Consider the following 23347-nt stretch of genomic DNA (forward strand, 5'->3'; position numbering starts at 1 on the left):
CCTGAGTTCAAGCCCCAGAACCAATACATATACACACACACACACACACGATTTCATTTTCAGCAAAGCAGCTTCAGAGGTATGTTTGGGGGACTTGTCTTGTCTGTGTCTTGTCTGTGTTGGGTTGGATCAAGTAGGGAAAGGAAAGAAAGAAACCACCGGTGGTAAGGAGTCTTTTCTTTTTCTTTTTTTCTTTTGGTCCCGGGGCTTGAACTCTGGGCCTGGGCGCTGTCGCTGAGCATTTCAGCTCAAGGCTAGCACTCTACCACTCAAGCCACAGCGCCACTTTTGGTTTTCTGGTGATTAATTGGAGAAAAGAGTCTCACAGACTTTCCTGCCCGGACTGGCTTTGAACCCCCATCCTCAAATCTCAGCCTCCTGAGTACCTAGGATTACAGGTGTGAGCAACCAGCGCCTGGCAGAAGTCATTTCCATGACAGGGTTTTTGTTGCGTATATGTGTATGAACAGATCCTGGGGATTGAACTCAGGGCCTGGATGCTGTCCCTGAGCTTCTTTTGCTCAAGGCTGGTACTCTACCATTTGAGCCACAGCTCCACTTCAGCTTTGTGCTGGCTGTTTGGAGATAAAAGTTTCATGGGCTTTTCTACCCTGGCTGGCTTCCCAATGCCATCCTCAGATTTTGGCCTTCTGAGTAACTAGGATTACAGGCGTGAGCCACTAGTACCCAGCTCATGATAGTGTTTCCAGGGATGGAAACAGAGGAATGACCTGAGACCCTTCACACACACACACACACACACACACACACACACACACACACACACACACTTTTAACCAAACAGCAGCTTTTACTGAGCTCCAAGTGGGGCTGGGCTGGGCTGGCCAGTGCAGCAGGCTGCCCTGAGGGCCAGTCTCTTGCCCAATGGAAGATACAGAGGTGCATGCATCAGGGCTGCCCTTTGTCTCTCACTCAGTGGCTCAGACAGGAGCAAGTGGCAGCGCTCTTTGGAGACCGGAAATTGATCTCTCATTCAGGCCCAGCTGAGTCAATCCCCAGTTCCTGAGGCAGCGCCTGAGTCTTGGGCCTCTGGGGGACTACTGGCTCCATTGCTCTGTGGTAGAAAGATGGCCAGCAGCACGATCAGGAGGATGAGCAGGCCACCAGCTACTACTAGCCCCAAGTAGATCCGGCAGCGGATGTTCTCCCAGCGCTTCTTCTGGGCCAGGGACTTCGTTGTCTTGCTGAAGGCTGAACTCTGTGGAAGTCCCCAGACACAGGATGAGAGTTAGTGGTTCCCTCGTTCCTCAGAGCCAGCTCCTTTAACCCCATCCAGCGAGGCCTGGTCTTCTCCTGCATCTTCCCCACTTGGTTTTCCCTCCACTCAACCTTCCCTTGGATCCTCCCAGCCTGACCCCCCATCTCAGAGACTAACACAGCCCTTGACTGTCAGACCTATCATCTCACTCCCAGTTAACAAGGCCAAATCCTTGGTCTTCAGGAAGGTTTGCAGCTTCAAACAAAGCACTTCTTACTTTGACTGAGAGCAGACCTCAGTCCCTAGCAAGGACTTAGAAACCCTTAGGGCAGCCCAAGTGCTAAGCTTCTCCCCCCCCCCCCCTTGCTGTCTTGTGTCCTCCCCTCCCTTCCCTTCCCCTCCCCTCGTTGCTTCCTAGGGCCTCACACCATGTCCAGGAGTTGGTCTGAACGCTGCTCCAGCTCTGCCAGCTTCCCATCACGCTCCAGGACCTTGTCAAAGTTGTTGAGCATGATTTCCGTCACCTCATCCGCCTGCCGTTGGCATCGCTCCAACTCTTTCCCTGCCTGGGCACCAAGCCTAAGGTCAGGACTGCATGAGAATCCGCCCACCCCTCATTTGGCTCTGAGGCCTCAAGTCCTCTTCCTGTGCTGCACGTGGGTATGACACACGAGAAACAGCATCCTTCGCGGAAGGGCATGATGGGTGCAGACAGGTTGGCCTCTTGAATAGGTGGGGGCTCACCTACTCAGGTCTCACGGGCTCCGCTCATCACCCATCAAGACCCAGACCTAAGTCAGCATGGCTGTCAGCATTTCCGCTTGCTTTAAGTTGACAGAATGGGAGCCTCACGGAGGCAGCCAGACAGGGATCAGAGCCACTTGACTGGACAGACAGGGAAGTAGTCACCCCATCAAGTTAAGAAAGCAATTTTGAGCTGAGCACTGGTGGTTCACACTTAGAATCCTAGCTACTCAGGAGGCTGAGCTCTTGCCAGCCGAGGCAAGAAAGCCAGTGAGACTCCAATTAAGCACCCAAAAGACCTGGAATGGGAGCTGAGGCTCAAGTGGTGAGCACTGGCCTTGAGCAAAAAAGCTCAGGGACAGCAGGCCCTCAGGACCAGCACAAAAAAAATAAAAATAAAAATTTTTTTAAAGGGAAAGAAAAGAAAGCAATTTTGGACCAGGTTACATCATAGTTTCTTTCAAACTGAGAGGCTTGGGCTCACCCTTGAGCCTCATCCTTGGGCCTGTGACCCGTCAGGCCAATACTGCCTCCTAGTCAACCCGTTCCTCCCATCAGTCCACTTGGCCTCTGGTCTCTGGTCTCCGGCCTTCTAATCAGTCATGAGCTTCAGTGAGGTCCACTTTACAACCCTTGACTTGCCCAACCTGGGCATCAGCTTCACCTAATAAAAAACCCAGCTCATTTTAGAGGACCAGGAGGGGAGGCACACAGGTTCCAGGCTGGAGGAGGTTGAGGGAATAGAAAGGAAAGAAAGTCATGAACAGGAAACACCCTGAGCTCGCTCCAGTTACAGATGACGGAGAGTCCCGGGGCCGCAGGCACTGTTGTGAGCTGCGGGCTCCGGAGCAGGTCCAAGGACATTTCAGGGTGATGAATGCAAGGGGATTAGCAAACCACAGCAACTCCCTCCCCTCAGCCTAGTCCTCCACAGCCCATGCCTGTTCTATCTCCTCCTCACACAGAGTATCAGCCAACCCCCCTTCCTGCCGGCCCATATCGCCCATTGTTTGCAGCAGACATTTTGGCACTTGACTGAATTCCTCTTAAAACCAGAAAACTTCAGTGTTGGACGGGATCTGGTGGTTAACAAAGGACCACCTCCTCCTCGGGCAAGAAGTCTCCTGTAGGATCCTTGCAGCTGCCTTGCACACAGCACGGAAGCATTCTCAACGCAGGAATTTTTTTCTCTCCAACTAGACCACAAGCTCCCAGTGGGAGGGCAGAGGCCCAGGCTACAATGCTGACCACTGCAAGGACATAGTGACTGGGTCATTTACTTTATAGTCTATCCAAAAGCAACTCTTAGTCTCAAGAGACGTCCTCCTGGTGTGCTTATCCAGCCCAGCAGGAGTTTCGAGGGGCAGGCATCTGAAACCCAAACAGGCCAATATTTACTCATGAGCTAGAAAAACAACCTATTCAAGACCTAGCAGGCAAACAGGGGGTGGGGGTGCTCACAGGCTGGGGAGCCCAGGGGAATAACAGAGAGAGCAGGGGAGCCATGTACTGTCTTCTTAGAGTCAACCATCATCACCACTAAACTGTGTGTCAGTGTGTGTGTGTGTGTGTGTGTGTGTGTGTGTGTGTGTGTGTGTGTGTGTGTGTGTTGTGGCACAGGGCTTGAACTCAGGGCCTAGCACTATCTCTTAGTGTTTATGCTCAAGGCCGACATTCTATCACTTGAGCCACAGCTCTACTTCCTGCTTTTTGGTGCTTAATTGGAGACAAGAGTCCTGGGGATTTGTCTGCACAGGCTGACTTTGAACTGAGATACTCCTGAGTAGCTAGGATGAGGGCATGAGTCACTGGTGCCTAGATTCCTATTCCTATTTTTATTCAACAACACTTGGTTATCTAGCCCTTGAACTTCCCTCACATTCCCATAGTCCCAGGCAAAACCTTAGGAATAAATAAAGATAGGAAAATGAGACATTGCTAGATTGGTAGGATACTAGATGTGATTTTCTTTTTTTCTGTTCTGAATGCAACAGCTGTTGTTATTCTTATTCCCATACAAGGGGTGACACTGGGTCACATTCCCCAGAGAGTTGGCTGGTTCTCCAGCTATAATCTGAAGCAGTCTCCCTCCACTGTGGAGCCAAGATGGGCCCAGGCTTAAAAGAACATAGAACCACCTGTGAGCCTGCCCAGCATTAAAAGGCAACTCTGCACGTGGAGCTCTACTGGCATCCTTAGAGATAACACACCAGGGATTATAGAAGGAGATGGGCAACCAGAGGGCAAGGGTCAGAAGGCCCTGTGCCACTTGTAACTCGGCATAGTGCCTGGCAGGCGGTGGACGTGTGATAAATATTTTCTGAATGAACTGTGCCTCTTTTCAGGGAGATTCCTCTTCAGCTGGGGAAGAGACACATATGATACAATCAGAGCAAGATAAAGAGTTACACTGTGAGATACAAAGGGTAAGTGTTGCAGCCGCCCACAGACACACAGACAGGGTATGAGTGCAAGGGAGAATTGTGATTTGAATGGTGTGATGAGCACTTGAAGGATGGGGTGAAGCTGGAGCATGGGGGGGTGGGGGAGTTTACACTTGGACAGTGAAGGACTAGGCCAAGGTAATCAGGGGAGGGCAGAGTGGTACCGAGGAACAACAGTGCAAGTCAAGGAGTCTAGCAGAGTCTAGCTTGGAGGGAGTGATGGAATCAGAGGCAGAGGGGATTCAGGGGAATTTCTCTATTGGTGGAAGCAGGTATGGCAGGAAATGCGGAACGCCGGCACACAGAGGCCAGCCAGAGGGTGGAGAAGTGCAGCAGTGTGAGCAGTGTGAGCGTCTGTCTTGGGATGAGGGAGGGGTGCATGGGGAGCAGAGTGCAGAGCAGAAGGGGTGGTGAGAGTATTTCAGAGGCAGGGCTTGGGGTTGTGAGCCTGGAAGGGGAGGGGGGAGTGCAGTTGTTGCCACACAGACCAAGGGTGGTAGTTACATAGGAAATATTCTTGACTGTTACTGTCTGTACAGAATATCCCCCAGCAGTACTAAACACCACACACACACACACACACACACACACACACATACACACTGAGCTGGGGGAAAGAATAGAACTCGGGACCACACAGATGCTAGGCAAGTGTTCTACCACTGAGCTATATTCCTAATCCTCTAAACAACCTTTTAGTTTTTTCTAAAAACGGAAGTCCTCCCTATTAATCCTGGTGCTGCTGTCTCATGCCCATAATCCCAGGTACACAGGAGGCTGAGATCTGGGATATAGCTTAATGATAGAACACTTTCCTATGGCATGCATGGCTATAGGATAAATCTGAGAAACAAACAAATTCCCTGAGGAATTTGAGGCAGAAGGATAACTTGAAACCTAGAGGTTTGGTTTGGTTTGTTTTCTGTGCCAGCCCTTGGGCTTGAATTTAGGTCATGGGTGCTGTCTCTGAGCTTCTTTTGCACAAGGCTGGTGCTCTACCATTTGAGCCACAGCTCTATTTCCAACATTTTTAGTAGTTTATTGGAGATAAGAGTCTCACAGACTTTCCTGTCTGGCTGTGAACCACAATTCTTAGGCCTCGGCCTCCTGAGTAGCTAATGTTTCAGGCATGAGCCACCAGTGCCTGTCTGAACCTCAGAGTTTAAGACCAACTTTTGTAACATAGTAAAATTTATCTCTTAACTAAAAACAATAAACAGATACATCATAGCTCCTATACTAATTCTTCTTGTTTTCCATGAAGCCCTGCTCTAGCTGGTGGGAATGGCCAGGTACAGGTGGCATTGTGGCTTCTCCTCCCTGGGTCGGCACTCAGCTCCGAGATGTACAGCAAGGTGCATCCCATCCCTCTCTTCAAATCCTGCCTCGGCCACTCACCAGCTGAGTGACTGGGCTTAAGGATGTGACCTTCCTGCCTTCCATTTCCTTGCCTACAAAGTGGTGATAATAAAAATACCTACCTCATAAATCTCATACTACTAGCTTGGAATAATGTGACACATTGTAAACAAAAACCTTAGCACAATGCCTCATCCATACGAAATGCTCAATAAATAAGAGCTAATATTGTCGATACAGACCAAGTTTATCTTTTCTAAAAAAAAAATCTTTCCGTAGAGGTCAGACCTTAATACTTGTTGTGAGAGCATAATACTTACGGTTGGTCAAACCACTTCGTTTTATAAAATGTTCACTTAAGCAAGATCTTCCCTATTATACCCTTGTGCCTTTAATTCTTTCTAACCCAAATGAAGAACTTTACATGGGCCTTTGAAAACTGCACCTGCTTGATTCTCATCAGACACTGTGAGCTGTTGAGAAGATTAGATATTTTGAGCAAAAACACCTTTTGTATGTGTGTGTATGTGTGTGTGTGTGTGTTTCTAGAGTTTGAACTCAAGCCTCACACTTGCTAAGCAAATGCTCTACCACTTGAACTATGCCACCTTTCAATGCACCATAAATGTATCCTTAACAGCTTATGGCTTCTAATCTTACCTGAGCGTGGTGCTACTAGCTATTTGTCTACCTTTTCTCATTAACTCCTCACAATTATCCCATTTGTTTTTTAGTAGTTTATTGGAGATAAGAGTCTCACAGACGCTTATGAAGACAGCACAATTATCCCATTTTATAGGAAGCTTTTGGTCTAGAAGTGTTAGACCACTTAATAGCACAGAGCCGGGGAGTATAAGATCCGAATGTGATGCCAACATAGACTCCAGCGATCACATTCCAACCTGTGCTAAACCAGATGCAGGTAATGGAAGAGCCAATGCTGCAGTGCCTGGCTAAAGAGTCACCCAACCTTCCCACTCCCCTTCCCCTTACTGGGATATGAACTTATAGCCTCCTGCTGAGCTTGCTTGTTAATGGCTGGCACTCTACTACTTACATGAGCCATGCCTTCAGCCTTGCTTTTTGACAGTTAATTTGAGATGAAGTCTCTCTGATTTTTCTGCCTGGCACGGGCTGACTTTGAACCATGATCCTTCTCATCTCAGTTTCCCTAAGTAGCTAGGATTACAGGCATGAGCCACCAGTGCCTGACTTCTTCAGCCCTTTTGATGTTGCCAGCTCAACTTGGGTGCATCTGAGGGAGGCATGTGACTCCACACACAAACACTTTAGAGGACCATTTACAATGTGAATGACTTCAATAGACTGATTCATTCAGTTCCTGTCTTTCCCATCACTGCTTTGTTTCTACTCCAACCTCTACAGTCATCATGAGCAGCACAAAGGAACATACTACTACAAAACTCTCATTGATTGACTGTGTCATAAAGAAGAGAAGGAAAAGGAGAAGGGACTAGGTAGAAAAGGTATGGGAAGAAGGAAGGGAAAGGAAAGAAAAGGAAGTAATAGACTGAAATGAACGCCAAGATATGGAAACAAAAGACTTCTTTTTTCTTCTTTGCTTTATGCACGATGTATTCACATGATTATCTTCAGCAGGGTTGAGGGGGAGCACAGAACTCGTGAGAAAAAAAGGTGAAAAGAGGCAGCAGTGGAGCTCCCTGGACACTGATGCAAGTGAATTCTCCAACTGGTGGGTGGAGACAGGAGGGAGGGACTGGGAGAGAGTGAGGGAACAGAAGACACTGTACGAAAAGAAATGTACTCATTAACTGACTCATGCAATTATCATCCCTCTTTACATCACCTCTGTAATAACAATAAAGTAAATGAATTTTAAAAAGAAAGTGGGGGAAAGTTACAGAATGTGGCAGAAAAAGAAAAGGAAGAAAGAGAGTTAAAGAGACAGGATTTGCCAGGGGCGGTGGCTCACTTGAAATCCTAGCTACTCAGGAGGCTGAAATCTGATGATCACAGGTCAAAGCCAGCTTCTCGCAGTAAAGTCTGTGAGACCCTTACCTCCTGTTAATCAGAAAAAAAGCCAGAAGTGGAGTTGTGGCTCAAGGGGTAGAGCCTTAAATGAAAAAGCCAAGTAAGAATAAGAGTCCCAGTACAGAGAAGAGGGAGATGGAGGGGGAGAGGTGGGGCTGGGAGAGAAATACGCCCTCCCCAGGCTCCGATGCACTATTTACGTCCTATTCTCACAAGCGTCCCAACCCATCTTTGCCGTTGCCTTCATTTTAGAGTCTTCTCTTCCCTCCAGCTAACAGTCTACCTCCAGTGATAGCAGTCCATCCCCAGCCCTGCCCGATCTCTTGCCCCACATGCTTGGAAGTGGGCTCAATCAAGGCTCTGCCCATTCTCAAAGCCTCCCTGAGTTTCCTGGTGTGGCCTCAGAACTCAGTGCTACCTTCCTGCTCCACTTCCCTTTCCTGCCTCCAGTTCCCCAGAGATGAGGCCATCTAAGCATCAAGACCCCTAGGCAGGCCGGCCACATCGATCACACCTCACCAGCAGCCTTTAAAGCACGAGCCTGCTTCCAGCCTGGCCCATCCTCGGAGGAGCCCCAGGGGGGAGGGGGGCCCCTGCCACCAGCTGACTCTTGATACCTTTGCCTTGGAAATGGCAAGTGAGGACAGAGCCCAGTGCCCGAATCAGGAGGACGGTGACTCAGTGGAGGCTGCGTCACTTAGGTAGACGTTAGGAGGGAATCAGGCCCGGGCCACACTCGGATAAACTACAGTGGAAGTTTTACAGAGGAATAAACGTCTTCTTCCTCTTTCCCAGGGAAAGTTCACGCTCTAGTAGCCGGTGTGCGGCTGAAGGCCTGGCGTCTGATCGGATTTCCACCCCTCGCGCCAGGCTTGGCTTCTGAGCTTGGGGAAGGGCCGAAGAGGTCATCACATTACCTTCCACTCCTTAGCAGTGGGCTGCGGGTGCCTGGACGGAGGCCTCGGCCGCAGGAGCTCCCTTTAGCCCAGGACGGCAGATATTGCTGGCCCCACTTCACCGTGCGGAAAAGGAGGCTCAGAGAGGTTAAGTGACTTGCCCTGGGCCACACAGGCAGGATCCCAAACCCAGTCTGTCTGCAAAGTCAGGAGCCACTGCGCTGCAGAGGCGTGGGAAGCCCGAGCCAGGCTGGCGCCCTCCGCCGTGGGGCAGCCGCGACGGGGCGCACGCCTCACTCTCCAGTCCCAGGCGGGGTGCGGAGCAGCGGGTCTGCCTGCTGGGTCCTGTCCCTGCTCGGCCGGCGCAGCCCCCCAGTCCCCCGCCCCGGCCCCCCAGTGCTTCTCACTCCTGCCCTCCCCCCTCCGACCCCTCCCTGCATCCCAGCCCTCTGCCCCACCGGGCCCGGTGACCCTGCCCGCGCCCTCACCATCGCTGCCGCGCCTCGGCCGCCCGCTCGGTCCCGGCGGCTTTGCCCACTGAGCTGCCAGCGTCCCGGTCGGTCCCGGAGGAAGTGGCGCGGGGCGGGGCTGGGCGCGGGCGGGGGCGGGGGGCTGCGCCTTCCGTGTGAGCCGTGACCCGACCCGTCAAATCGAAAGCTGGCCCGCGACAGCGACAGGGTCCACGGGGCGCCTCCTGCCGGGCCACCAGCGCCCAACTTCGGGTGACACCCCAGCCTGGTGCATGGGACCTGTGCTTAGGCTGCGTGTGTGTGTGCGCGCGCGTGTGTGCGCGCGTGTGTGTGATATATCTACCAACTCCACACAGAGGTGTGCACCCTGGAGCTGGGACTGCAAGGGATCGGGTAGATGGGGTCAACAAGAGAGTTGCCATTCACTCCAACCACTTCTGAGAGCCACTTCCCCGGCTCTGTGACAGCCACTGGAATGCCACAAACAAGCCAGGCAGGGAGGGTGTTTGCCACCTTGGTGTCTGCATCTTACTCGTAACTAAAAATAGATGCTGCAAAGTTCTCAAATGGAAGACAGGTGTCGCACAACAATCTGGGCACCCTACATGTCACTGAGTTGCACACCTTAAAATGACAACTTGTAGCCAGGCACTGGTAAGCCTATGCTACTCAGGAGGCTGAGATGAGAATCATTGTTCAAAGCCAACCTGGGCAGGAAAGTCTGTGAGACTCCTATCTCCAGTGAACTACTCAGGAAAAAGCCAGAAGTGGGGCTGTGGCTCAAGTGAGAGCACTAGCCTTGAGCACAAAGAAGCTCAGAGACAGCACCCAGGCCCTCAGTTTAAGCCCCAGGACACACACACACACACACACACACACACACACGACAATTTGTATCATGTGGATTTCACCCCACTTACAAAGAAAGCAGTCATGGGCTGGGATGTAGCTCAGTGGCAAAGCACTAGCCTAGCAAGCGCAATATCCTGAGTTTGACCCCCACTACCAAAAATGAAAAGACAAGAAAAAGAAAGTATGCAAGCAAGCAGTCACTGTAGCAGTGATAGTCAGACACTATGTTAAAATGAACTATACAACTTGTGGGTGGAGACAGAAGGGAAACACTGGGAGAGAGCGAGGAAAGGGTGATACTACCCAAAAAGAAATATACTCATGGCTGGGAATGTGGCTTAGTGGTAGAGCGCTTGCCTAGCATATATGAAGCCCTGGGTTCGATTCTTCAGCACCACATAAACAGAAAAGGCCAGAAGTGACACTGTGGCTCAAGAGATAGAGTGCTAGCTAGCCTTGAGCAAAAAGAAGCCAGGGGCAGTGCTCAGGCCCTGAGTTCAAGCCCCAAGACTGGCACCAAAAAAAGACATATACTCATTCATTACCTGGCTTATGTAACTATATCCCCTCTGTATATCACCTTTATAATAACAATTTTAAAAGGAAGGAAGGAAGGACGGAAGAAAGGAAGGTGTCTCTGTCCCCATGGGGAAAGGAGCTATTCTAGATCCTTCAGGAGGGAACTTCAGCTCTACCTTGCCTGAAGCCTGTCCCTCGTGTGTGTGGGTAAGCTGACATGTCTGCTACAGACCTCTCCTAAGAGGAATGTATCACCTTCTTCTCACTGCTACCAAATAATCACTAGGTACCTCCACTTCCCCCAGGCCACTGTCAACATCCCAAATAGGGCTTCCCTCTCTGGGCCTGAGCCCCCTCTGTGAGCAAGACCCCCACAGACCCTGGATGACCTGAGTTTGCATCCAAGCATGGGTTGAGAGAGAGGAGGGATGGAGTCTGCTCAGAGGAACTCTTCTGGGCTTTCCCCTGCCCTCCTCAGCATTTGGAGCATGATTCTAGAACCTGGTCTCCAACTGAGTCTCAAAGCCTTTCTCTCAACTCTTGTCTCTTCTCACTTTCCCCAACAGCAGGTTTGTTTGCAATTCTGAAAAACCTAGGAAAGAAATAGAAACCAAAATGGCAAAACCCTCTTCACCAGGCAAGGCAGACTGGCCACTGCAAAGAGTAGCTGTGATGGTGGAACATGGTGGGGAGAAGGGAAGCCAGAAGACAGAAAGCTCATTGTCTAAGAAACGGAAGGAGGGCCCCGTAGGTCCTGTCTTGTGACATTGACTATGCCCAGCCATGGTATGCGGGGGAGACATGCTCACCCCCTCCAGACATCTGAGACTCAAAGCCCTATTAAGTTCCAGAAGAGCAGGAGCAGACAAAAGACAAACAGTACACAGAAACACCAAAAAAGTTCCTCCAACTTTTGCCTCTGGATTGATTACAACGAGGCTATCGAAGAGAGATGACAATGGCAGACAAAGAGGGAGGCCTAAACTACTCTACATGCTCTTGGGTTTCATGCTCAGGGTTTCATGTTTCAGTTAACACCTCTAGGAAAAGAGAAGTAAAAGGACACAACAGGACCCAAGAGGGCACTTAACCTTCCATGCTACTCTAAATGCATATGGTTTTGAATACTCCCATGCCAATATCTCCACAAAATTTGTACTTGAGACTTATGATGGTGAATAAAGGCTAGAATTTTTTTTAAAGGCAGAAGCTAGGCTAGAATAAAGAAAAGCACTGGTGATTCATGCCTGTAATCCCAACTACTTAGGAGGCTGAGATCTGAGGATTGCAGCTTGATGCTAATCTGGGCAGACAAGTCCAAGAGACTTTTTTATCTCTAAACACCAAAAAGTTGGAAGTGGAATTGTGGCTCAAGTGGTAGAGCACTAGTCTTGAACAAAAGAGTGAAGGGACAGCACCCAGGCCCTGAGTCCGAGCCTCAGTACTGGAAAACATACACATACACATGCACATACTTATATGCATGCGTGCATACACGAACACACACACACACTCACATACAAAACAGGGAGCCCTCATCTTTCTTTTCCAAACTTGAGATCTCCTCCTCTCCAAAAACTTGGGCCTCAAATGAAAGAACCTCAGCCAGACAGCATTCTGGTTGAAAAGAAATGGAAGTGCCAAAGGGCAGAAGGGGGAGGGGGCTGGGAATATGGCCTAGTGGAAGAGTGCTTGCTTCGTATACATGAAGCCCTGGGTTCGATTCCTCAGCACCACATATATAGAAAAAGCCAGAAGTGGCACTGTGGCTCAAATGGTAGAGTGCTAGCAAAATGGTAGAGTGGGCAAAAAGAAGCCAGGGACAGTGCTCAGGCCCTGAGTTCAAGCCCCAGGACTGGCAATAAATAAATAAATAAAAACAAAAACAAAGAGCAGAAAGAAAAGGGAGAAAGTGCCTCACACATAGGGATACTGAAAGGCCTTTATTGCCCACTGGCCACCCACAGTTTCCCACATACATGTGGCATCCTCCGGGTCCTCTCCAACCCACTCTAAGGACCTGTGAAATGCGCCACAGTCCAGCTCTCCTTTCAGGGGGCTCAGGTGCTTCTGGGGCATACAGTGGGGCAGAGGGGTCTCAGGGACCGAGCAGCATTCCCATGGAAGACAGGAGAGAGGGCTTCTCTTGGCACCCATGATGGAGGGTCACCCCTGAAGAAGAGGTTGGGGGGTTGGAAGGGACTTCCTAAGTGGGGATGGTACCAGTGGCAAAGAGCACAATGAAGATGATGATGATTATGACAATCACACAGATGATGACAATCATCTTCACATTCTTCCACCAGAATTTCCGGGCCACCTTCTGTGATGTCGTCTTGAAGTGCTCTGACTGTTGGAGACAAGGGAGGATGAGTGACAGGGTGACAGTGACTCCTTCCCCAGAACAAGAGACAATCAGAATCCCACATCCAAGTGTTACATAATTAGCTGAAGAAACGAACTTTCAAATAAAAGGTGCTCTGTCCTCCTGCCTTGACAAACATACCTTCCTAACAATCTAAAGTTAGAATCCTTGGACTAGCAGCCCTGGAAACCCCCTCCCTCCTCTCACCCCTACATTGTCATATACCCCACGGGACCACTCAAATGTGCAACACTGGCAGCACATTTCACTCTTGGGAGGGCAAATCCTGAGGCTGATGGGTACAGGCTCCAAGTGGGCATCCCTCCCAGCTCTATGATTCTTTGTTCTGTAGAAACTGTGGGAGGTGGAAGGGACAGGCCAGTACAAGACGCTGGTAGTGAAGGAAAGTCCTCTTTTCCCGACTCAAGTTACAGACATAGTCTCCCTGAGACATGTACTCAGACTGAACTACAGAAAGAGGAACTAAGTCCCAGCCAGACCAAATAGGAATACCCAAGATTTCAGACAGCTGGTTGAGTTTGATGAGGTATATCTATAATCCTAGCTAAGTTGGAGGTAGAGATGGGAGGATCCTGGCTCAAGGCCAGCCTGAGTAAAAACAAAAAACAAACAAAAAAAAGAAACTTAGCAAGGTACTACCTCCACACACACACACACACACACACACACACACACACACACACACCGCTGCAGCTGAGTGCTAATGGGTGATGCATGTGATCCCAGCTATTCAGGAGGCTGAGATCTGAGAGAGGCAGAGATCTGAGGATTGTGGTTCAAAGCCAGCCAGGGCAGGAAAGTCCATGAGCCTCTTATTTCCAACTAACCACCAGAAAACCAGAAGTGGCTTCTGTGGCTCAACTGGTAAGAGTGTGAGCCTTGAGCTGAAGAGCTCAGGGACAGGGTGCAGGCCCGAGTTCAAGCCCCATGACTGGGGAAAAAAAAAAAAAAAGCAAGTCTCTTATAAGACTTTCATTTCCACAATTAACCACCAAAAGGCCAGAAGCAGAGTTGTGGTTCAAGTGGTACCTAGGACCTGCCAAAACTGGCACGCGCGCGCGCACACGCACACACACACACAGCAACAACAACAACAAAAATCCTGGGCTTGGAGCTGGGAAGGTAGCTTAGTGGTAGAGTGCTTGCCTAGCATGCATGAAGCCTTGGGTTCAATTCCTCAATACCACATAAACAGAAAAAGCTGGAAGTAGTGCTGTGGCTCAAGTGGTAGAGTGCTAGCCTTGAGCAAAAGAAGCCAGGAACAGTGCTCAGGCCCTGAGTTCAAACCCCAGGACTGGCAAAAATAAATAAATAAACCCTGGGCTTGATGGCCTTATAGCCACAGGCAAAAGAGTGACAAGTTTAGAGTGATATAGCACATGCCTAAGTAGTATAAAGCCTTGAACTCAACCTTCAATAACACACATACACACATGCACTTGTATGTGATACCACAAAAGACTTAGAAAACTAGAGTCAACCTCCAGTCTTGTTACTGGACACTGAACCTAAAGCTTCAGCCTTGGCTTAAGAATCTCCAGCCCTTTCCAAGCAACTGGCCTGGAGAGAGAGGAAAGTCTAGCAAGACGCGTGGGATATATTATTCCAGCCTTTGGCTGACAGAGGACTCTGGGATCCAAGCATTTCACTGCTCTTCCCAGCTTTTTAAAGCCAACTCAGCAAGACCCTATAGTTTTCCACTCCTAGTCTAATACCCCTAGAGAAGGCTTGGAGAATTTTCCTGGAGCTAATATTTTTGTCTTGGAAGAGTCAGATCCAAATGATTGTCAAGAGTAGACTTTAAAGGGAGAATCAGATTCACATGAAAGAAGCCTAAGAATGCAGGGACTGGCAGAGATGTCTGTCATGCTCAGGAAATGCCTCTGTGGGTGGGCCCCTCCCAGTCAGTGAACCAGAAGTGGGGTCTTGACTCATAACAATTCCCAAAACCAGCAGAAAAGCAACAGAAACGGAAGACTTCCATCCTTTCTGTTCATTTTGCCTTCCCCACCAACACTTCTCTTCCTGCCAATAATTCTCCTTCCCTCTTCCTGCAGGTCCAGTTTGCTCCCCATCTCACCGTGGCTTCCAGATCCTCTGTCTTGTTGCGGAGATGGTCCAGGTTCTCCCCGCGGGCCAGGATCCGCTCCACATTCTGGGTCATAATATTCTTGACTCCTTCCACCTCACTCTGTAAGTTCCGAACCCGATCATTTCCTCCACCTCCGCTTGCCTCCTCCTGGATGGCAACACAGGTTAATTAGGCCAAGTGGAGGCTCCAAGAGGCCAGAGGAAGGTGGAGCTAAGGTAGATTTAGCATTTTATAATGCCTGAAGTGTTTACAAAGGGACAGGCTTCTTTCATGTTTTTAACATGTTACTCCTGAAATGCAACCTAAGTGTATTTTTATGACCCATAAGGTCAGATCTGATGCTAGACTGATTAGATAAATCTTTTTTTTTTTTTTTTTTTTTTTTTTTTTTTTTTTTTTTGTGCGGGGGAGCTTAAAAAGGGTCATGGAGATGCCAGAAGTGACATCTCACAACTTGCACACTCAAGCACTATTTACCAATCCCCGGAGCTACCCCCCCTTTCCTTGATCCCACTGGGATCTCACTAAAAATGTGGGTGCTAACCAACAGAGCACCCTTCCCTAGCCCCCTTCGTTTGTCTCTACCAGACAGCTGCTGGAGCTCTGATTTGGCCTGGGGAAGAGAGGGGCCTCTGGCCAGGGGAACCAGCTGATCCATTGCTGGGACTGAAAACAACTGGCCACCAAGATCTCTGGAGCAGCCGCGCAAGCACCTTTGAGCCGCACACTTCTGCTTTCCCAGCCGCTTAGCACGGTGGGCAGGCCCCACACCACTGCCTGCTTATGCAGATATTAATTAAAAACAACAACAACACCCAGTCACCAGGGCCATGGGGAAATGGAGGACAGGTCCTCCCTACCAGTTGGACCTCTCTATCCAGGAGACCTCTTGATAAGATGTTTGAACCGGGAGGGAAAAACAGTTGGTGGGCTCCTCCCTCCGTGACCCAGTGGGCCTCTGCAGACTCCCAAACTAGATTATCATGGAACACCAACTTTCGGTTCCTTCTTACACACCTTCAACGCTTCCTCACATTCATGGAGAGGGGCTGGTGCCTCCTAGGACTTGGGGGACAGACCAGTCCTTTGTGGGGTATGTATAGGGATATGGGGGAAAGCCCAAGGGGGGGTTACTCGGGCTGCTGGTCTGCGATGGAAGACAGGAACAGCAGAAGCGCTCGGGGACAGGACCGCGTCACCAGCCCCGGCTCAGGCCCAGCTGGAGGAGGAGGAGGAGGAGGAGGAGGAGGAGGTGGAGTAGGAGGAGGAAGAGGAGGAGGGCTGGAAGGGGGAGGGCGAGCTGTCAACTCGGCCGGGAATTCGGGCCCCCACCCCCACCCCCAGTTCCCGCTCCGGGCAGCAGCCAGGGGTCGGGAAGGGAGGTCAGAGCTCTTCGCAGCCAAGCTGTCAACCAAGAGAGAGGCCACAGGCAGCGCCGGCCCAGCTCCCTCTTGAACTTTGCCACCAACTCCCCTTCCCCGCCCCTAGCCGACACCCCCAAGTCCCGAGCCCCCCCCCCCCGCCCCATTGGCTCCCCTCCTCACTGCGTCCTTCCCCAGGTCCCCCGGGCGCGCTCACCATGGCTCGGAGCTCAGGCCTGGCCCGCCGCAGAACTCGCCCAGTCGGTTTCCTCCCCGCGCAGCCCGGGCTTCACTTCCTGCTTACTCCAACTCTCCGCCCGCCCCGGCCCAGCTCGCACCCCCGGCGCCCCAGCCACACCTCTCGCAGGTTTCCCCAGGTAGGCGGGCGGGCGCCCTCCTCCGCCCTCCCAGCCGCCTCCCCGACGCCTAAGCTTAAAGCCACAGACAGCCCTGCCACCAAAGGGCTCAGGATGGGCTTCCAACTGCTCAGGAGGGAGCGGGAAGTCAGATCAAACTGGGCACTCATTGGGTGTTCTGGAGCCCAGGAAGCTCCGTTTTCTGTCTTGGCTCCCTCATTCCCAGTTTCTAAGGATCCGAATCAGAAAGCACAGGTGAGTTTGGGTTTTTGTGACACAACCCTTGTTCCCAGGAGCAGACAATCCCCCACACTGGGAATGCTGCAAGTCTGGGCTCAGGTGTCACAAAGTTCTGGAGGCCTTAAGCCACCCTCTCCACTCTGGTTTGGCAGGTGCTAGTGGTGTGCTGCCTGTGGTAAGAAGGAGTGAAGACAGCCCAGGCCCTGTGCCTAACACAGTTTTGTGGATAAATGAGGAAGTGATGGCCCACTACCCCCCTTTCTTTCCAGGGTTCACCAGTTGGGCATTTCAGTCAAGGGTCACCATGAGAGTTGGTGACCCGGGTGAGTGATCAGAGGACTGTTGGATGAACCAGAAAGGGGGAAGGGGGCTTAGGGCCAAGGATTTTTCCACCAATGTGGCTCAGAGCCAGAGAAAATCTCCTCTTCCCTGATGGTGTTTATCAAGACAGAGGAACAATAACAGGGACACAAAGAAGGAAACAAACATTCTTGTCTCATTCCAGAAGACCTATCAGTTCCAAGGAGGAAATGTCAGCTTCTCTAACAAATACTTTTGAAAAGGCTTTCATAAATTTTGGACCCCTGTAGCATTTTAAAGAAACTTTACTTGTACACTTTGTATGTCTGATGTTAGGGATTGAAATGGAGGTGGAGAGGTGCCTCACAAATCAACTACCCCCCCCCCCTATACATTTAGTCTTTCTGTAACAAAGCGACTTGTAACCTTTTAAAACTGAGCAACACCTTTCCTTTTCAATGAAATAAGTGACAACTTAAAAATAAACAGGAACAAGATTACAATAGAGAATGTCAACTCTAAACAATGTCTTCCAGGTTCCGTTGATTCTCCCATCAAGTGGCAGGGCTCAAATTGTCATGAAGAGAGAATTTTATTTTTAAAGTGTTATCTTTAACTGCAAGGATGTTCACAAAACATAACAACCAAACACGCCAAAAGAAAAATCCATGTTGTCAAAATGCCCACAGAACCCACCCAAACATTGCTACTATTTTAAGGGAGAGGAAGATTAAACTTGGGGCCTTGGGTTTGCTCAGCTTGCTCCATTGGCTGGCCCTTGCCCTCCTTCCTGACACTTTGCTTGCTTTCTTGGAGCCAGCATGCCATGGACTTTCCAGCAGGGGCTAGTGTCCAACTTTGATCCTCCAGGTCAGTCTATAGATACAGATATGAGCCACTAACTCCCAACTCTAAAATCTTTTTTGTTGTTGTTGTTGGTTATGGAGCTTGAATTCAGGGTCTGGTTGCTGTTCCTAAGTTCTTTTGCTCACAGCTAGCACTCAACCACTTTGAGCCACAGCTCCACTTCCAGTTTTCTGATGGTTATTTGGACATAAGACTTGTGGATAGGCTGGGAATGTGGCTTAGTGGTAGAGTACTTGCCTAGCATGTGTAAAGCCCTGGGTTCCATTCCTTAGTACCACATACACAGAAAAAGGCAGAAGTAATACTGTGGCTCAAGTGGAAGAGTGCTAGCCTTGAGCAAAAGAAGCTCAGGGACAGTGCTCAGGCCCTGAGTTCAAGCCCCAGGACTGGCCAAAAAGAAAAAAGAAAAAAGGTTGTGAGACTCTTATCTCCAATTTGCAAGCAAAAAGCCAGAACTGGAGATATAGCTCAATTGGTAGTGTCAGCTATGAGCTGAAATAACAAGCAAGAATGTGAGGCCCTAAGTTCAAGCCCTGATACTGGCACAAAAAGAACATAGGCACCATTGGCTCCTCCCTATAATCCTAGCTATTTAGGAGGTTGAGATCTGAGGATCATGGCTTGAAACCAGGCAGGAAAGTCAGTGAGACTCCTATCTCCACTAAACTACAAAAAATCCAGAAGTGGAGCCGTGGGTCACATGATAGAATGCTAGCCTTGAGCACAGACACAACACTGGAGCCCAGAATTCATGCCCCAGGACTGGCAAAAAATAGAATTATACATACCGATGACACGTTGAAATGATGCTTCGAATATACACAGTTAAATAACTAATATAAGTAAAATCAATTGCACCCATTTCTTTCACTTTTTAAATTTTACTAGTAGAGGGGCTGGGATGTAGCTCAGTGGCAAAGTGCTTGCCTAGCAAGTGCAAGGTCCTGGGTTCGATCCTCAGTACTAGAAAAAAATGCAGTAATTTTACTAGTAGAAATTTTTAAATTAAGTTAGGTACAGTGATTCATGCCTATAATCCTAGATATTTAGGAGGCAGAGATTGGGAGGGTTGCAGTTCAAGGCCAGCCTAGGTAAAAAGTTATCAAGACATCATCTCAACCAATAAAACCTGGGCATGGTGGTACATGCCTGTCAGCCTAGCTAAACTGGAAGCATAAATAGGTAGATTGAGTCACAAGCTGGCTCAGGCATAAACACAAAGTCCCATTCAAAATATAACAAGAACAAAAAAGGGTTGGGGCATAGCTCAAGTTGTAGAACACTTTCCTAACAAGCAGAAGCCGAGCACTACAAAAATAAATAAATAAATAAATGAATACATAAAAAATGCCAAGGGGCTAGGGATATAGCCTAGTGGCAAGAGTGCTTGCCTCATATACATGAAGCCCTGGGTTGGATTCCCCAGCACCACATATACAAAAAATGGCCAGAAGTGGCGCTGTGGCTGTGGCTCAAGTGGCAGAGGCTTCTTTTTGCTCAAGGCTAGCACTCTGCCACTTGAGCAAAAAGCCAGGGACAGTGCTCAGGCCCTGAGTCCAAGGCCCACGACTGGCCAAAAAAAAAAAAAAAATTGCTGAGTAAAAATTGTTTTCTATTTATTTTACAGTGTTAGGGATCAAATCCAAGGCCTTTCCATTAGTAGGTAAGTGCTCTAATATTGAGCTACACCACTGCCCCAGCTAGTAAAAAATAATCACTTCTCTGCAGAATTCTGGTCAGCTTTAAATTGACCTTTCTTGTCTTCTTCATTCACCACTATCTTTCCAAAATGAGAGAGCAAACTCCAGCTCTCCTCCAGGTTAAAGCCAAACTTATTTATCAACAGGCATTCCGGATTCCGGCTTTTGCAAGCTTATCTCTCTTGAGACCCACCTCTACATCAGATCACTTGTTCTTCCCCAGACACCCTACACTGTCCCCTATTACAGCTCACTTTAAAGGCTTTACTCCTCCAGGTTCAGGAAATTCTTTACACACTTCAGAAATAGTTTCAAAGAAGTGCTCTAGAGTTCCCCAGTGAAGTAAGTTAATTTCTTCCACATCTGATCTCCATCACAATTCCTCTTTTAAAGAATCTATATAAGCTTTGCCATTAACTCCATACATATTTGACTTTTTAAAAACTCTGAAGTTAGCTGATTCCCGTGGCTCATGACTATAATCCTAGCTACCCTTTGTGTTGTTGTTGTTACTGTTGTTGTTTTTTGCCAGTTCTGGGCTTGAACTCAGGGCCTGAGCAGTAGTATCCCTGGCTTCCTTTTGTTCAAGGCTAGCACTCTACCACTTGAACCACAGTGCCACTTCCAGCTTTTTCTGTATATGTGGTGCGGAGGAATTAAACCCAGGGCTTCATGCATGCTAGGCAAGCACTCTACTGCTAACCCACATTCCCAGCCCCTCCTAGCTATGCTTGAGGCTGAGATCTGAGGATCATGGTTCGAAGCCAGCCCAGGCAGGAAAGTCCGTAAGATCCTTAGCTCCAATTAACCACCAAAAAGGTGAAAGTGGAGCTGTGGCTCAAGTGGTAGAGCACTAGATTTGTGCCAAAAAAGAAAAAGGAAAGAAAGAAAAGGCTCAGGGAGCCAGATGCCCGTGCTTCATGCCTGTAATCCTAGCTACTAAGGTGGCAGCTTGAAGCCGCCCTTGGCAGAAAAGTCCCTGTGAGACTCTATCTCCAATAAACTACTCAGAAAAGCCAGAAGTGGTGCTGTGGCTCAAGTGGTAGAGTGCTAGCCTTGAGCACCAGAGGCTCAGGGACAGCACCCAGGCATGAAGTTCAAGCCCCAGGAACACACACACACACACACACACACACACACACACACACACACACCTCTCTAAAGTTTACACAGTGTGAATAAGGTATAGGAGGAAGGTATAGGAGGTATAGGAGGAAGAAAAGTTCCGAGGAGTAGGAGGAAGAAGAAGGAAGAGATAGAGTAATAGAACTCACAGGAAATAACATTTATCTGGGAAACAAAGAATTGCAATTCCTGTCAACTGAACCAGGGCTGTCCTGAATAGCTTACTGTAAAGCAATGCAGGAGAGAAGTTTTTTCAAGTTTTTGTTTTGTTTTTAAATAGGGGATTTCCACAGTAGTTTTTGGAGGCAACTCATTGGCTGGACAGAAATCTTAAATTTAGTTTTGTTTGTGGTGGTTTCAGGGCCTGAGCACTGTCCCTGGCTTCTTTTTGCTCAAGGCTAGCACTCTGCTACTTGAGCCACAGCGCCACTTCTGGCCGTTTTCTGTATATGTGGTGCTGGGGAATTGAACCCAGAGGTTTATGGATATGACGCAAGCACTCTTGCCACTAGGCCATATTCCCAGCCCCAGAAATCTTAAATTTTAACCCCCTCTGAATGGATAGTAAAGTACTACTAGCTAAGAAATGTTGAAAGCCAGCAGATAATGACTTCAACTGCTTATCCATGCCCTTTGGAACATCCTATGTTTAACCTTTAGCAGGTGTGAGGGCACTAGGCTCCACATTTCATAATTTCACTTTAGTTAAGCTATGCATGGTGGTCTGAGTTAGCTTTTCCCCAAACTCAGGTCCTCAGTCCCTCCCACTAGCCCCCAGCTCCACCCAGACCTGAACTCCCTGCCCTAGAGCTACAATTGGCCACTCCCACTTTCCACTTAGACCTACTTGCTACCCCTCTAGCCCCAGAATTACACAAGCAACCACCTGGATTAAGATGCAGACGCCATACTGCTCCCTCTCCCGTGGGAGATATGGCCCCACTAATAAACCTCCTTATAAACCTTCTCCTGTCTGTGACTATCTCCACATAGTCCCCTGGGATGACTGGGACAGATTCTTTCAGTCTGTACCTATAGTTTAGGCCAACCTGGAAAATGTAGAGAGAACTTATCTCTAATTTAATTATTATTTTTTTTTTTTGCCAGTCCTGGGCCTTGGACTCAGGGCCTGAGCACTGTCCCTGGCTTCTTTTTGCCCAAGGCTAGCACTCTAGCTCTTGAGCCACAGCGCCACTTCTGGCCATTTTCTGTATATGTGGTGCTGGGGAATTGAACCCAGGACCTCATGTATACGAGGCAAGCACTCTTGCCACTAGGCCATATCCCCAGCCCCTTATCTCAAATTTAAAAGCAAAGTCTTCCTAGGCACAGTGGCTCATGCTTGCAGTTGGGAGGCTGAGACAGCTTAAGGATCCTCACTTGGAAGTCAGCCTGGGTTAGATAATGAAACGTTCTCTCCAGAAAAAACAACCAGGAAAGGTGTTTTTGTTTGATTGGTTGTTTTGTTGTTGCCTGTACTGGAGCTTGTAGTCTAGGGCCTTCAGCATTTATTTAGCTTTCCCTAGCATCAAGGTTGGTGCTTTACCAGTTGAACCTTATCTACACTTACCTAGCATGGCCAGCACTAACTACTACTACTGGACTATATTCCCAGACCATAAAAATATTTACTTACATAAACACATGACAATGTTATCATTGTGTTTTAATAAATCAAAACTGATCATAAAAAAGACTCTCAATAAAACATTTTAAAGTTGGGAAAATGTTGCTCCAAACTCTGAATCTGAGCCCCAGCACTATCAAAAATTTAGAGAGGGGGCTGGGGATATGGCCTAGTGGTAGAGTGCTTGCCTCTTACACATGAAGCCCTGGGTTCGATTCCCCAGCACCACATATGCAGAAAACGCCAGAAGTGGTGCTGTGGCTCAAGTGGCAGAGTGCTAGTTTTGAGCAAAAAGAAGCCAGGGACAGTGCTCAGGCCTTGAGTTCAAGACCCAGGAACTGGAAAAAAATAAAATAAAAAGGTTTCCCCTATCATATACGTTGAAACATATAAGCCCAAACAGAGCACTTTAGGGGCCTCCATTATGTCCCACAGTGGAAGGGGAGCCAAGAGCAAAAGGCTTGGGAGCCTCTGCCCTAGACTGCTCTTTTCTTATGCTGCTAGCTAACCCTAGTGGAGAGCATCAGGTATTACAACTGCGCTCAGGGCACCCTTCTCTGAGGATCACTGGCTCTCCAGCCCCTCACACTAACCTATTTCCCCCGTGCCTGCGTGCGTGACTGACTGGAGATAGGAGTGTCAGGGGCTCTCCTCGCCCCCTCTGGCTTTGAGCCCCGCCGATCTCCGGATCTCAGCGTCCTGAGTGGGTAGGGTTGCAGGCGTGGGCCGGCGCCCGTCCTCCACCTGCTCTTTGCAGGTGCAGGCAGACGACAGAAT

At 49.1% G+C, this 23347-nt stretch overlaps 2 protein-coding genes across 4 annotated transcripts; both read right to left on the minus strand.

Annotated features, from left to right (window-relative positions):
* Positions 1 to 791: 791 nt before the first annotated feature.
* On the minus strand, positions 792 to 9284 carry Vamp5 (vesicle associated membrane protein 5). Of its 3 annotated transcripts, none has more exons than XM_048352574.1 (3): positions 9164 to 9284; positions 1648 to 1785; positions 792 to 1219 (listed from the first exon to the last, which is right to left on the minus strand). In XM_048352574.1, the coding sequence occupies exons 1-3, from the start codon at positions 9164 to 9166 to the stop codon at positions 1010 to 1012; spliced, it is 351 nt and encodes a 116-aa protein (XP_048208531.1). In that variant the 5' UTR covers positions 9167 to 9284; the 3' UTR covers positions 792 to 1009. The 3 variants fall into 3 exon arrangements, with proteins under 3 accessions (XP_048208531.1, XP_048208530.1, XP_048208532.1); XM_048352573.1 differs by lacking the exon at positions 9164 to 9284 and adding an exon at positions 6824 to 6847; XM_048352575.1 differs by lacking the exon at positions 9164 to 9284 and adding an exon at positions 4174 to 4417.
* Positions 9285 to 12440: 3156 nt separating this feature from the next.
* Vamp8 (vesicle associated membrane protein 8) lies at positions 12441 to 16723 on the minus strand. Its single transcript, XM_048352576.1, has 3 exons — positions 16573 to 16723; positions 14983 to 15141; positions 12441 to 12866 (listed from the first exon to the last, which is right to left on the minus strand). The coding sequence occupies exons 1-3, from the start codon at positions 16573 to 16575 to the stop codon at positions 12723 to 12725; spliced, it is 306 nt and encodes a 101-aa protein (XP_048208533.1). The 5' UTR covers positions 16576 to 16723; the 3' UTR covers positions 12441 to 12722.
* Positions 16724 to 23347: the final 6624 nt, after the last annotated feature.

The sequence above is a fragment of the Perognathus longimembris genome, chromosome 8, assembly GCF_023159225.1.
Source record: "Perognathus longimembris pacificus isolate PPM17 chromosome 8, ASM2315922v1, whole genome shotgun sequence".
Taxonomy (NCBI): domain Eukaryota; kingdom Metazoa; phylum Chordata; class Mammalia; order Rodentia; family Heteromyidae; genus Perognathus; species Perognathus longimembris.

What these genes read in the sequence shown, in the direction of transcription:
- Vamp5 (XM_048352573.1), bottom strand. An exon ending in CAGACCAACTCCTGGACATG is followed by an intron (nt 1,220 to 1,647) that starts GTGTGAGGCCCT and finishes GGACTTCCACAG; the next exon opens with AGTTCAGCCTTCAGCAAGAC.
- Vamp8 (XM_048352576.1), bottom strand. An exon ending in CAGAGGATCTGGAAGCCACG is followed by an intron (nt 12,867 to 14,982) that starts GTGAGATGGGGA and finishes TGTCTCCAACAG; the next exon opens with TCAGAGCACTTCAAGACGAC.